The 14,304-nt window shown below is 46.4% G+C and overlaps 1 protein-coding gene across 4 annotated transcripts in view; it reads right to left on the bottom strand.

Moving 5' to 3' along the window:
• Window positions 1-720: 720 nt before the first annotated feature.
• Window positions 721-14,304, bottom strand: part of boc (BOC cell adhesion associated, oncogene regulated) — a 48,383-nt gene continuing 34,799 nt past the window's right edge. For 3 of the 4 annotated variants that reach the window (XM_006794537.3, XM_006794536.3, XM_006794535.3), the window contains exons 2-18: window positions 12,003-12,131; window positions 11,063-11,335; window positions 7,740-7,886; window positions 7,058-7,201; window positions 6,668-6,961; window positions 5,506-5,778; window positions 5,156-5,421; window positions 4,906-5,071; window positions 4,489-4,557; window positions 4,006-4,215; window positions 3,472-3,647; window positions 3,169-3,391; window positions 2,869-3,057; window positions 2,566-2,777; window positions 2,386-2,468; window positions 1,957-2,114; window positions 721-1,809 (exon numbers count right to left, since the gene is read on the bottom strand). In XM_006794537.3, the coding sequence (XP_006794600.1) occupies window positions 1,640-1,809; window positions 1,957-2,114; window positions 2,386-2,468; window positions 2,566-2,777; window positions 2,869-3,057; window positions 3,169-3,391; window positions 3,472-3,647; window positions 4,006-4,215; window positions 4,489-4,557; window positions 4,906-5,071; window positions 5,156-5,421; window positions 5,506-5,778; window positions 6,668-6,961; window positions 7,058-7,201; window positions 7,740-7,886; window positions 11,063-11,335; window positions 12,003-12,114 (3,165 nt within the window). In that variant the 5' untranslated portion in view covers window positions 12,115-12,131 and the 3' untranslated portion in view covers window positions 721-1,639. Of the gene's footprint in view, window positions 1,810-1,952; window positions 2,115-2,385; window positions 2,469-2,565; window positions 2,778-2,868; window positions 3,058-3,168; window positions 3,392-3,471; window positions 3,648-4,005; window positions 4,216-4,488; window positions 4,558-4,905; window positions 5,072-5,155; window positions 5,422-5,505; window positions 5,779-6,667; window positions 6,962-7,057; window positions 7,202-7,739; window positions 7,887-11,062; window positions 11,336-12,002; window positions 12,132-14,304 lie in introns of all 4 variants that reach the window. The other variant, XM_087846150.1, reaches the window with a different exon arrangement.

The following is a 14,304-nucleotide window of genomic DNA, read 5'->3' as shown; positions in this document are numbered from 1 at the left end:
AAATAAATAAAAATGCAAATGCCCTCATGTTACAAACATATTTTATGAGGAATACCTGGAATATGAATATATTACAACTTTTCATTTTAAAGATTTTGAAGAAAAACAACCCATGGGGTCATTTTTGACCCCACGTGTGCATCTAAGGGTTAAGAATGGTTTCATGACAGGAACTCTTCCACCTTCACAATATGATGAGGCTTCAGCAAACACTCCGTGGATGAAAGAAGGGCTGGATGTATCTCTCAGGTCAGCAATCAGGTCTTTGTGCATTTCTTCCTGCTGTGAGGTTTTTAGGTCTGTTACTTCTTGTTTTCCACTTGTCTAATTTCCTCACTTTTTTGAAGAACACTGCACACCTTGCTGAGTCTTGCAAATGCAGTTTACAGTCAATAGCTTTTTGAGAGTCATTTTGTTAATGGAAAAAAAACCTCTTTTATACCCGTCAACTGTTATCGCTAAAGTTCGTTGCGGATTCAACTAAAGAAATGTGAACAAATTGAGTTTTTGCAAAAGTTAAAAGTGTGTAGACAATCCTGGTTCACCCATTTGTATGTTTGGATGATTCATTATGAGGGTTAAGTGGTTTGACAAGCAAAAAACAAAACAAAAACATTTCTCTGAAAATGAGTAAAAAAGCAGCCAATTTCCAAAGAAATTTTCTGAAAGACTTTTAAAAAGCCTAAAGAACGAATGCTCAAGATTCACAAACGACTCGACTCAATTTCATAAGCATTTATTTACATGCAATAGTGCTCCAGCATGTGCAACCACAGAACAGCTACACTTTAAAAAGAAAAAAAAAAGGGAGTGTAGATTCAGGATCTCCTTCATTTTGATTGCAGATGTCTCTGTCAAAGACTAACACTTATGTACCGACCAGTGAGGGAGGAATAATACTGACACACCTGTCGCAGCAGCCTCACCTGGCAGTCTTTTGGTAACCAGCAAACAAGTAAACACAGAAATGGTTGCAGTATAAAGTTCAGCTTATCAATGACTGAGTTAAAGACATTTTCCAGAATCTCTCCCATTCAGTGATTTAAAAAAATATACCAAAACAAAATAAATAAACTATACAATATATAATCTCTTGTACACTACTGAAACAATGATTTATGTTGCATACACTTGTTAATAGTTTGTTAATGACGAACAATGCATAATACATTTGTGTTACTGCTATACAGAAATGACAGAGAACGTGATATCGCAGAGCTAAACAGCACCTTGTGACAGCATCAGACTGGGTCCGATTGTGTTTCTGTTGTACGTAAAGCTAAGTACCTAAAAGGTCCAGACTAAGGATGGAGGAAGGCTGGGAAGGACATGATTGGTGGGGAGGGTTTAGTTGTGAAGTGCTGAACTGAGAAGAAGTCCCTGGAGACTCCAGACTCTTCTTCACACAAGGAATAAAGGTCTCAAATGCAGACAGACAAAAAGACAAAATACTACTCCCTTTGTCCGTGACATAGCGTGAGGAGATCTATGAATAAAAAGTCACTTTCTTTTCAATATGAAAATAACCTTATATACAGTATAATCGGACACTTATGTACAAAAGCATAAATATATAAATATCTGTGATACAAAAATAAATATTTTCTCTCTTTTTGTTTACTGTTTATTTAACAGTCTCTCATGCATCTGTCACGCTGGCCGTCCCCTCGTCCTCGGGGGACGCTTCATTTGGGAGGATGTTCACTTCCTGTATAGCTGCATCTTGGGATTGTGGCGTTGTGGCTGCTGAAGAGGATGTGGTGAAAATCCCTTCGTCCTCCAGAGAGAGAAGCGGGAAAGATGCCGGCTCTGCGGTAAAGAAAGAGGAATGGTGAGAAGATGACAGGAGGATTCAACAACAACACCAAAACAAAGGCATCCTTAAAAGATGCTCGTTTGGTTGATAATAAAAGGAGAACATTATGAGCAGATATTAATGGAGACACCCTCACATACTTGGAGCGACGTCCTCCGTTTTGTCTCCACCACAGAAGCCGCCGTCACCTCCCGCTTCCTGTGAGTCTAAAAGCTGATGTGGGGAGTTGAGGAGCTGGAGAGTGGAGTCATCTGGAGAATAGCAGGAGTGCTCAGGGTGATCAGGATGATCAGGGCCACTGAAGAAAACAAGAAAAACATATTTATTAGACTTTTTTTTATTGTCCATACCAGTTGTGACGTTTGGGATGTTCAGCCAACAAATTTCTTCAACATTTAACCAGGTGTTCAGTTTAAATTCTTGAGCCTGAGCCCAAAATTCAGTTTTCTTGCTCATCAAATCAGGACAAAAAGGTTTTTTTAAATCTCACCAGTTCATATTGGTAGAATTATTTTAAGGTGTTAGTCCAGTACATTAGAAAGTAAATGGGTGTTATAATGAAAACACACCTGGTAGAATAGTGGTAAACAGGCAGGTGTCCATTGGGCTGTTGTAGCAGCGTGTCACACTCCATATCACAATCAACACCATCCTGCACAGACAGACGAGCATACATTAAATATTCAAACAAAAATAAAAACTCGTGGATAGTTTAAAACCTAGTTTTGTTTTTGTTTTGTTTTTTTTACCTGCTGGAGGCCTGGCAGGCAGTGCTTAGGGTGGTGAGGTTTGCCATTTGGTGTGTATTCTCCGTTGGCGGGGTACACGCCATGTGGAGCGGTCATGTGAGTATCCAGCGGGCAGTGGCCCACTAATGCAAGTCCCTGAAGAGGAACCATGGTGTACTGACATGACGACACGGGGGCGGCCACAGCGGGGAAGCACATGTCGGTTGTTTGCTCTGAAATGAGGACAAAACAGGAATTACACGGATGTGGACGGGAAAGACGTTAATCCCTGTAAAGACTCGAGGAATGGCAAAGTGCACTCACTCTGTTTGGCCCAAGCCCGCCACAGGCAGAAGGGGATGAAGGCGACAATAATGAAGACGAAGGCTCCCAGGACAACGCCAACTATGAGGTAGGGGAGGTCGCCGGGGCGAGGCACACCTCCATCGGGCGGTTCATACCAAGGGTCAGTGGGAGTCTCTGATGGGAGAGGCTTTTGGGAGTTAGGACGAGCTGTAGAAAAAAGGAGAAAGAGGAAAAAAATAAAACTATTAGCAAAGAAACTCTTATGTAAAAGACAAGACCGACTGACTGAAACAAGCTTTCGCCAACAAAGCACCTCACCTTTTGTTTCAAGGATCACGACATTGCCAAATTCGCTCTCTCCCTTCTCGTTGAAGCTCTGCATCTTGATGTCGTAGGCGGTCTCGGGCTGCAGGTCCGTAATCGAGTGCCAGTATCTGTCCCCTTCCACCACATCCTTCTTATAGTCGCTGTCATTATCGCTGTCTGTCGGCCGGTAGTAGATGTAGAAACCGTAGATGGGCGTGTTGTTTACAGGAGTGTACTGTCGAGGGGGAGAATAAATCACATTATAAATCACTGCAAGCTTGTTTTTGAAATCCTCCTCTCCTTCTGGACACTCACCGTCCATTTGAGAATGATGGTGGTCTCGTTGATGGCCTCATTATAGGTAATGTAGGGTCCATCGACGGGGCGTTCGTGTGTTCTCCCGCCAACCACCGTGTATGCCTTGGAAGGGGCGCTGGGAGGGCTGGAACCAATCACGTTCACCGCTACCACACGGAACTTATAGGACGTTCCTACAGGGAGAGGAACGGGCATTGTTCATCTCTTGGATTACAACCAGCCAGTGACGTTTTCCCATTGTTGTGCTGATTAATGAGGCTTGTTTTCACTTTACTGTCTGTTTTCTTTGTCTGAGCAAATGCGATGCTGTGCTGTGCTTTTGACTGATGGCAACAATTACTGAGATGATTGAAACAACACTCATTATGGTGATAAATTTTGCAGACCATGGGAATGTAATTATGTGGACATCATTGTTGTAATGATATGGTATGACATGTCCTACTGCTCCCCCCACCCCCACCGAGCCAGAGTAAACAGCTTTGAGCAACAACGCAACGGTTTTGAAAACAGGGTGTGAAGATGGCTGACCTTTCTCCAGGCCTGTAATCTCCACGGAGAGTCGCGATGGGGGGATGTTCTCCACCGCCGTCACCCAGTCCTCTCCTGCCTTCTTCACCTTCTTGTACTCCACCCGAAACGACTGGATGGGGAATCCGCGGTTACCGCGTGGAATCCAAGTCACGTACGCCGACGTCTCAGTCGCTGTGGAGACCGTGGGCTTGTCGGGGGCTTCGGGAGCTGAAGAAAAGCAGGGAAGAGTGTCAAATGGACGCTACAAACAGGGACAATATACTCAAACTAGTGAGAGAAAGTTCAGCAACGGTCACGTTCAGCACTTACTGGGAGCTCATCCTTCAGGGAACAGAAATGCAAGAGAAAGTGAGACTTGTTAGTGAAAGGAGAAGGTGAAACTGTATCTAGCTCTGTTCATAATCAAAGTAATAGATTTATTAGTATTGTTAATCAGAGAGGAGTTTGTCTCAGTAATACACATGACTGTTGAGAGCTTACGAGAGAGGCTTGGTGAGGGAACAGAGGGAGTCTTTGGAGGATCATTTGACACTCCCAGATTTTTGCGACCTGTGGACAAAAGAGATAAGACACCACATCATCTTAAAGAAATGTACTCCAAGTCATTTTTAAAGGAAAGGACTGGTGTCACTTTCTAACTCCCTTAGTCTGAGAAGTCAAAAGTTAAGATGTGTTTAAAGCTGTCTAAATAACGATTACCTTAAAGTGCCGCAGTGTTTAGCAAACATGACTCAAAAAGGAACAAATAAGGGAATTTCTTGGGGACTATTTTTTACAGGCAGATTATGCAGCAGCACGCTGATGTGAACTGACCACAAGTACCCGGCATGAAAAAAAAAAAAGAGCACCCGGCGCGAAGACTGAAGGAATCTAGTAGGATAACAGTTGTTGTTGTACCTTTGCCGGTTCTGAAGGTCATCATGGCTGGTTGTCCCAGCCCTGCACAGTTCTTGGCAGTCATCTCGACCTCATACAAGCTGTCCGGCTGCAGCTTGGATAGAATCAGCTTATGGAGAGAGCCCGGGATACTGGTGGAGGTCCAGTCTGCAAGAAGTTCTCCCACCTGAGAGGCAGAGCAGGCTCAGTTACTAACACAAGAACACACGTGTGACTCTAAAAAGTTTCGACGATGAGCTTCTTGCAGTACCTTTCTGTATTTTATCATATACTCCAGTACAGGAGGTCCGTGCTCGTGCCGCGGCTTCCAGGTGAGCTCATAATAGTCAGCCTTGCCTGTGCGTGGCTGACTGAGGATGATGGGGGCTTCTGCAGGCATGTACCCTGGAAATTCAGAGCAGTCTAGAGGCAACATGGCACCTGCAACCCCCGGCCTCACAGGCGGCTGCTCTCTCAGCACCTTGTCTGGGCTGAGCGGGCGGTAAATGGAAGGCAGCCTCCCTCGGGATAAAGTCCCTGTAACAAAACAAGAAGGATGACATCTAACATCTGTGAAATAAAAGAAAATCATCAACAAATGACCAAACTGAACCCACTCACCGGTTGATACGGTGATGAGGCGAGCGGAGGCCTGTGAGCTGCCCACCCCGTTCTCAGCCATGCACTGGTACAGCCCGTCATCCCGGGGGCCCACTTTGGAGATGCGCAGCCCCCGGGGGGTGAGGCGGTGGCGAGAAGACTGGGCGAGCGGCTGGGCGTTGTGGAGCCACATCACAGAGGGAGCGGGCTTACCGCGGGCCTGGCAGATGAAGCGCACCGTGTCTCCGTACACGACTTCCCGCTGCTGCAGCTCCACCATCACCTGAGGAGGCTCTGCGGGGAAAAGAAAAAAACAAAAACAAAACACACACGAAGGAGAGAGGTGAGGAGGCCGACCTGAAACTTTGTGCATATGCATCTGTGTGGAAACATTTTACTATTTTCTGGTATTTGTAGACCAAACTACTAATCGAGGTAAACTTCGGTGCTTCGGTGAATACAATCGTACACCAAAACACTTAATTGATCTCCTGATTCCTTAAGATTGCTTTACAAGTGCCAAAAATTTCCAATATTTACATTTTTATATAACTATTTTTGTCTCGCTAACCATCCAAACCCCAAAATGTTCTAACTATAGTGGGAATACTATAAGCTGGAAACAACATGGTTCGTGTTCTTGCTTGATAAGTGACTTAATCGATTCAGAAAACACAGTTGTAGTGTGTGTGTGTGTGTGTGTGTGTGTGTGTGTGTGTGTGTGTGTGTGTGTGTGTGTAAGGGGGTGTGTGGAGCCAGGCTAGTTGATGGTTGGCTGCTTGTGAATGGGGGAAAAGACAGAGCTCATTACAGCTACAGCAGCACTCTGGCTTTAATTAGAGCCAGCTGCAGAGAGACGAGCCCACAACACATTCATACACAAACATGCACGCACACACACACACAGAAAATCACTGTAAAAACAGTCATCCATAACCTAGACACACTCAATCAAGTCCTGGTGCAGAATAGAGAGCTCTGTCTCCACCAACTCTGTGTTGCAAAACACCGCCCACACTGCTCCTCTCTCACACACTCACACGGGGTCTGTACATACAAACCCCGTCTTGCCAGTCCGCCAAACAGGAGTCGATGTAATTATTAAATCCATGACACAGAAAAAACTTAAAACAAAACAAAAGTACCTTGTAGAGTCAAACAAAAAACATTTCATTTTACTCACCAAACACTTGGACGTCATAGAGCACCACGGCAGAGCTGGCCGAGCCGATGCCGTTGTCTGCCCCGCAAGCGTAAGTGCCCGAGTCTCCCTCGCCGACTGCGTCGATAAGCAGGTTGCTAAGCAGGAAACGTGTGTTGTTGTGGAGACGCAGGTCCTGCCCGTCCTTTGCCCACGTGACCTGGGGAGTTGGGATGCCACTGGCCACACACTCCAGCACCAGCCGCTGGCCTTTAGTCACCATGATGGAGCGGGGTGCCGGCGGGTAAATGATCCGAGCCGCTTCTGATGTGGAGCCTGAAAGAATCGAGGCATTGTGCGTGTGAGCACCTACGAGTAAAATGCGTCCCTGCAAGACCAGAATGCCATGCTGAATGAGCAATAGTGACTCACGGCGTATGCGCAGACGATCAGCAGAGGTGGACGTTTTAACCTCCTGAGTGACGGGGTTGTAGGCAGCACACTTGTAGGGTCCCTCATCATCACGTGTTGCGTTGGCTATCTGCAGGTTCCCTGATGGCATGATGAGGTAGTTCCCTGCAGGACCAAACAAAAACATAAGTCTGAGTGAGAGGGGTGCAGAAGAAAAGCAGAGAAAATAATCAGAAATACCATCGAGACAAAGAGGAACCACAGAAAAACCGAGTCCATGTTGTGAAACAGCGTGGGTAATATGAGCCCTGTGTGCCATTCCAATACATAGCTGCACTTCCAGCTGAAGCCACAAAGTGGCACTGTCGAGTGTGACCCAAGTGAATGCTCTTCAATGTGGTATTCATTTCCTCACAGATAAGGTAGATATCAGTACCTACAGCTCCCAGGCATCATCAGCATACCAGCTACAAACCACTGGAGCTTTTCTTCTCTTCCAGGCAACTTAGAAGTAAATAGTTTGAAAAATAAACAACTGCATTCCCATGTTTCAACATTCTCCAGATAATGCCCTTATCGGTGGTTTTACGATGGGTCAGATAGCAGGATTATAGCATTCCGGTAAATTACGAAGATAGTATGGGAATTAAGGAGAGAGAGTGAATGCTATAAAAGATCTTGAGGGATTAAAGCAGCTGGTTACCTTTGGATGTTTCCAGCCATTCCTGTTTGACGCTGTAGCGAACCTGAGCCTTGGGCTGGCTTTCGGGGAGGTGACATTCAATAACAGCCGTGTTGCCTTCATCCACTTCGATCTCCTGCTGGTCATCGGGCTCGAAGTCCCGCAGCTCTAAAAAACAACAAAGACATGAGGAGAAAAGTCAGCGCCGTCTCATAGCTACAACACATTTCACCCTTCTTTCATCATCTTAATATGCAGTGTAAATCACGTCTAACTGCACATGTATACAGTCATTCCTCGGCTTCAGATGTACAAAACCGCAATATTCAGAGCAATAATAACTGTGCTGTTCCCATGTTGGGTGTCTCTCATGTCAGTCCGACTTTGCTGCGTTGTAACCACATTCCCACAGCTTCTCTAATGTTCCCTCTTTTTGGAAAAAAACCTTCTACCTCCACTTCTTTCCCACTGCTCGTCTTTACGTGATCCGCTGAAATTCGCAGGAATTTTAGGAAAGCACTTCAAGCTAATTTTTCTGGTGTCAGTAACATTTGAGTAGGCCACATTAATCTTGTCAAACATTATACCGGGGGACTGGAGCCGGGTCAGATTCCGTGGGAAATGGTGGGAGTGGGGATTACCGGGGCCATGTGCTGTGACTGTGTCCCACAGACACACGGTCTGCACAGCATAGACACTTATCTGGCCCCCTGACCTTCTAAGCCCCTGCCTGAGCGGCCTGGAGGCCTGGCATTGGGGGGGTCAAAGGGGAGAAAGCGCCATCCTATAGGGTTTCATTGCCATTTTTTAGATTTGTAGCAGAGAGAACCTAACATGAGACAGAGAGAAGAAACAGGAGCAAAGAGAACAGCACAGGAGGGGAAAATAACACCCAAAGAAATTTGTCATTAAGGCGTCCAACAGTGAAATGAAAGATAAATAAAACTTCTCCAGGAACGTAATTAAACGTCTGCCAGCCTTTGTTGATTTATTCTTAACAAACACAGCCTCTCCAATCTTTCCAGAGCTGCTATAACTGGTGTGTTTTTCTTGGACCCGGCACACCGAGCTGCCCGTATGCACACACAGTCAGCTGATGAGTCTTTGTACACCTCTAATTCAACAAGCAAAGTTTAGTTAACAGTATCTATTGATAGGGGCTTTAAAGTGATTTACTAAAAGCACTGAACAAACACATTCACTGCGGGCAGCCGATTTATCCACCACGCACGCTGGATCTGCCCCCTCTGCAGGCGCCTGGGGGAGCTTTAATGGGCGTAATGGGGGAGATTGTCTAGCACGCACGCACACATTAACAACAAACACACAACACAACCCTATGCCTGTGTCAGCTCTTATTCTGAAAGATGAGAATCCCAGCCAGGACATGTCAAGCTTAGCGGGGTGTGCTGAAGGGGAAAAAACCTCAAGGATAGGCCGTGCGGCGCTCCATTTGCAAAATCAATCAGGTGCTGTTTTTACAGACACCCCTTCCCCCACCTCATATCTCCCCACTCTACCTTTCTCCTCCTTCTCCTGGCTGTTTCTCCCAAATTCCTTCATATACACCTTTTAACGCCCCCTCTCACAACTCTACTGCCCCGCATTCTTCACAGGAAAAAAAAAAAAAAAAATCCCCTCATGGGAGCCTCTCAGGTGTGCACGCGAGCGCGCGCATGTGATGTTTCTTGTGAGTGCATCCTGCATGGATGGAGGATTGATGGCATTCATAAAGTGAAGCAGACCTCCCGCACCACGGCTGCTTGGCAGGGCGAGAAGGAGCGAGAGAGAGACAGTACATTCATCATCTTTATGTGCAGCAGCAACAGGAGTCCCGCGCGCACGTCTTTGAATTATAACACGTTATAGCAACGTGTTGTGCATTCACGTTGTGCAGATACATGTTTCTACGGCAAAAAAAAAAAAAAAAAAGGAGGAGGGTGATTGTCTGCACAAGAATTCAAGCGGGGGAGCTTTTAAGTGATGCCAAGAAGACGCAGATTTTTCGGAGTCGGATACTGTGGAGGGTCTGGAGTCAACGTATCCTGATCACAAAAAACATGTGCGTACAACTAAGAGGGCTCACAAGGACAGGCAAGCACGTACACACTCCCCACGGAGCAGTTCCTTAGGCGGTTTGGGGGTGGCCGAGGAGAAGCAGTTATTAAATTAAAGAGGCTTTTTTGGGAAGGCGGGGCGAACAGACTGGCTCCACATGTGGTTGTCCCAGCGTGATTCATCCACTATTGGAGCAATCAATAACTTTTAATGCCTTTGTAGCTACAGCCTCTGGAGAAAACCCAAAGAAAAATAAGAGCGAGAGAGGTGAAGATGACAAAAAGAGGAGGATGGGGGGGAGAAAGAGAGAGAGGGAGACGGCGATAATGAAAGGAGGCGAGCTGAGAGAAAGTGACAGGGTGAAGAGTGAAAAACGTGCGAGGAGAAATGCGTGTGAAGATGATTGTGGAGGGATCCGAGGAGGCAGAGAATGTGACACCACGTCTCGTCTCGTGTCAGGATCTTGTCTCGACTGGCCTAAAAACAGCTTCCAGTTTCTGCAGCCGCATACATCACATCCCTACGCGTAAAACAATACTGGTAAAAGCACCCTCCCCGCCCCCCTAGCTAATGGTGTGCTCTGTTGGGGCGTATACCTATATCCTCTGTCCACTCTTATCTCCACTCAGCCCTCAGCACAATTACGGGGCCATAACTTCTGGCGAGTCCTGCTGTCGGGCCCTGCGGTGAGGAATGTGGTGTTGTGGGGAAAGCAAAGGGCCAATGAAGGTAGGGGGGCCTCCAAGCTAAGTCCTGCTGGTCCCCCCCCCGCTTGCTCAGACTGGCCCCTGGGTCCCCTTCATTCCTCCAGCTCAGGTTTCACAGTTTCAGGCCCCCTTTTCAGTCCCACAATGGATATCAAATACAACACCGTACACTAGCAAAGCACTAAAAACGTCAGCATGGGGAATCATTTATTTTAACTCTATTAAATTGACGCAGCTGTTTTTTGTCTGAGTACACAGAAGAAAAACTGCCTGACTGTGCAGAGTTAATCCACTTATTACTGATGTGCAACAGATTCTCACTGGAAGGACCAAAACTGCAGTAGGTTTATATTTTTTTTTTCTCCCCAAAACCACAAGTAGTGGAAAAGTACGAGGTTTACAGTGATGTACTGGTAAAGGTTTAAAGCAAACAAATGCCGCCCCTTCACTGCTTTTGTTCTACTTAGAGAGAGAGAAAAGAAAAAAAGTCCAACGCGTTCTTTGGATATTCTGACAAACCAAAAAGGGGCCCCTTTGTTTGTGTTTATTTGTCACAGCTTCGTGTGGGTGGCTACTCACTGGCAGCAGTGACGTTAGCAGGCACGCTGGCTAGGGCTCCGGCGCTGGTGCTGGCCACACACTGGTATCTGCCAAGAGTTTGATTGGAGAGAACCGGGATGAACAGGCTGCTGGGCCTCAGCACTACACCCAAATCTCCGTCTACCAGCTCATTGCCGTTGAGGCGCCAGCTGATGTTGGCGGAGGCGGGACGGGCACTGCAATGCAGGGTGACGCTGCCTCCCAGCTTCTGCACCACGGATGTGGGCTCTTCGTTGAACGCCGGCACCTCGTCTGAGGAAACGATTAACAACAAGGATTCAGATGCAAATTAGAAACTCTTCATGTGAGCATGCGTATAAAAGATATTTATGACTCATTACACGTCGGGCAACTCATATGTATGTTTGCCATCATTTCTTTTCTTGATTAGTTGGAAATCCAAAGCAAAGTTTGACGTGATTAAACCACAAAATTTCCTACAACAGACCAAGAAAAGCAGCAAATTCCCAGACAAATGTTTGGCTTCTTTGGTTGCAAATTTTGCTTGAATCAGTGAATGAGCTAATCGCCGTGGCTTCATATACAATACTTGCATTATTTTTAGTAGCAAGAACAGCTCATGCACACTATTCCCACCTTCCAATTTCTTTCAAACAAACTGCTGTACCTGCTGCCAGATACATAACATTTCACTCGCTGTGCCTCAGCCAGAATATTTTGTCCCTGGCAAGGACTTACTGTGCATCAGGTGTGTAAAGGCACTCAGTAACTGAGGGTAGAGTGAGGTAGAAAACTGCCACAGCAAATTGTGACTGAGGGCATGAAGACAGATGGATGGAAAAAGAAAACATTTTCATTATTACGTTGCCTACTGTTAATACACAGAGAGAGGAAATAGGCACTGGGATTACAGGGAGAGTGGGGTCCAGTACTTCACAAGCTAATGTTGTTTACTCACCGGTGAGTGAAGCGCCGCTCTGCAGGCAGCACAGCAGTACTGCGCCAAGAGCGCACAACACTGGAGCCCTTCTCTTTTTCATCCACGGAGTCCAGTCTTGCTTTCCAGACATCTTCCATACACTACCCCCTGAAACACACAACAACAGGAGGTGGTTAGAAAGGTCACGTACAGACTGAGCAAAACAGGCTTTAGTCAGTTTGCTTCAGTCAAACCTGACTGAAGCAAACAGGCAGAACTGCACCGAGACACGCATCCTCCATCTAAACAGCGCTCCGCTCCCTCTGATTGAATTTTACTTGTATACACACGTGCACGAACAGGCGGCCGCTAACGAAACACAAGCCAGGCGAGGCGGTGCGCTCAGCAGAAAAACTCCAGACACAAATAAAGCCTTTCTTTTCTGTCAGCCCCCATCTCACCGCTGACCCCATCTCCTCCCGCTGCGCCCGCACCCATCCAGCCCACGCTCATCAAAGGGGCGCCCTCATTCTGCGTGGCGTAACCCGACCCCTCCACCTTCCTGCTCAGGTGTAACCGATACAGGTAGAGCGGTATGAAGAGAGGGAAGAAGATAGAGGAGAGGACGAAAACACACAGGCTGCTTTCAAGAGTTTGGACAAAGAGCAACTAATGAGAGGTAGTAGAAGGGAGGGAGGCACAGGGTGGAAATGTATATATATCCAAGCAGTAAGGAGTGAGGATAAGATGGATACTTAAAATACAAATAGAGAAGTCGCTGGTAATGGTTAGTCTATTAACGGTTAATATAGAGAGAGCGGAGCTTTTCTCTCTCTCCCCTTGCTGCCAAGTTTCCCAAATTCTTTCCTGTCAGGTTAAACTAACAACTTCCCGTCAGGATGAGGAGGGTGGTCCTGCAAAACTAAATCTCCCCTTTCTCCCCACTCACTCCCTCTCTCCCTCACATGCACGCATGTCCTCGAACATGCAACGGTCCCGCGAGGAACCTGCAGAAGTGGAAGCGGCACGCAACTCTGAACATGCATTTTTGTTCTGAGCTTAATAAGGCAAAGGGGATGATTAATGAAGCCTGCCTGCACACCAGCGCGCTCACACACAGAGAAGGGTCCCAAGGCAGGACAGTAAGAGAATGGAAACTTTTACAGTGCACCTTCATCATCTAATGGTAGCAGTGAAGAAAAAAAAAAAATATATATATATATAAGTTTGGCTGCCTGGCACATGAAAACGAGCAGAGCGGTGGGGTGATGGAAAAGCAGCTGCAACAGCTCCACAAGGCCACACATCACTCTCTGCTCCGTTTTAATTGCACATTATGAATGCGTAAACAATTTCAGATGACTAATTCTCGTGCCATCAACAGCAACAAAGCAGCGCTCTGCGTGGAAAAGACAGCGTGGCGCAGTAATGATTAGTCAGCCCCGTAATGAATCGAGTTTATTTACACCAAGAAACACAGAAACAGAACTTTTTTCTCTTTTTTTTTTTAGCTGCTAAATGCTCCAGTGTTCGAGTTGTTTTTGTATGCTTCCTGCTTGGTGTTGGATTTTAAGATGCTACAACCCCCGCAAAAGCAAAAGGGAACTGGATTTGAGTGGTAACTCTACATAATGCTATTAGCACTGATGCAAAATTTGTCTTAATACCCTGTTAGACAAAAACTCCAATCACTGATTTCTCTAGATTCACACATGTGTAGACCTTCTGTTTATCTGTGACAAGCCCTCAAGAATGAGGATAACCCTTAGTGTCAGCCCTACATACATGTACAGTTTCATTTAATCACTCGTCCACACAAAGTGGCTCATCAGTAGCAGGCTCACTCTGTAAACAAACAGCACGCTACTGTGGGGACCAGGAGGGAGCAGAGCTGAAGGCCTGTGGCTTCTGTGGCTGGTCACTATATGGACACAACTCAGTACAGCTGCCCATAAAAAACACCTACATCTCTGTGGAGCACCTGTCCCGACTGTAAGAGTCACTAACCATAAACCAACTACACAAACCGGTCTGCCAACGACACGCACAGCGGGACACGCTACCTCAGCGCGTAGCCCTCCCACATGTCCGATTTCTCGTTCTTTTCAAAATAAAAGCACTAGCAATCAGACGAAGGACAGAGCTTTGTTGCAAAGGCACCTCGTACAATATCACTCCCGTAAAAAACAGCCCTGCTTCTCTGAGTGTGTCTGTTGGTCTGATTCATTAGCGAGCTGGGTCCCGTGTTTGCTTAGCGGATACCCTGCGTCAAGATGAAGAGTTGCCCTGACATCCATGTCCAACTTTTTCCATCACTCCTTCCCAGAGAAGCCAGAGAGGG

This window comes from Neolamprologus brichardi, chromosome 9 (genome assembly GCF_056152115.1).
Source record: "Neolamprologus brichardi isolate AB-2024 chromosome 9, ASM5615211v1, whole genome shotgun sequence".
Classification (NCBI taxonomy): Eukaryota; Metazoa; Chordata; class Actinopteri; order Cichliformes; family Cichlidae; genus Neolamprologus; species Neolamprologus brichardi.
Note: the sequence above shows the minus strand (reverse complement) of the source record. Positions and strands in the feature narration are given on the sequence as shown.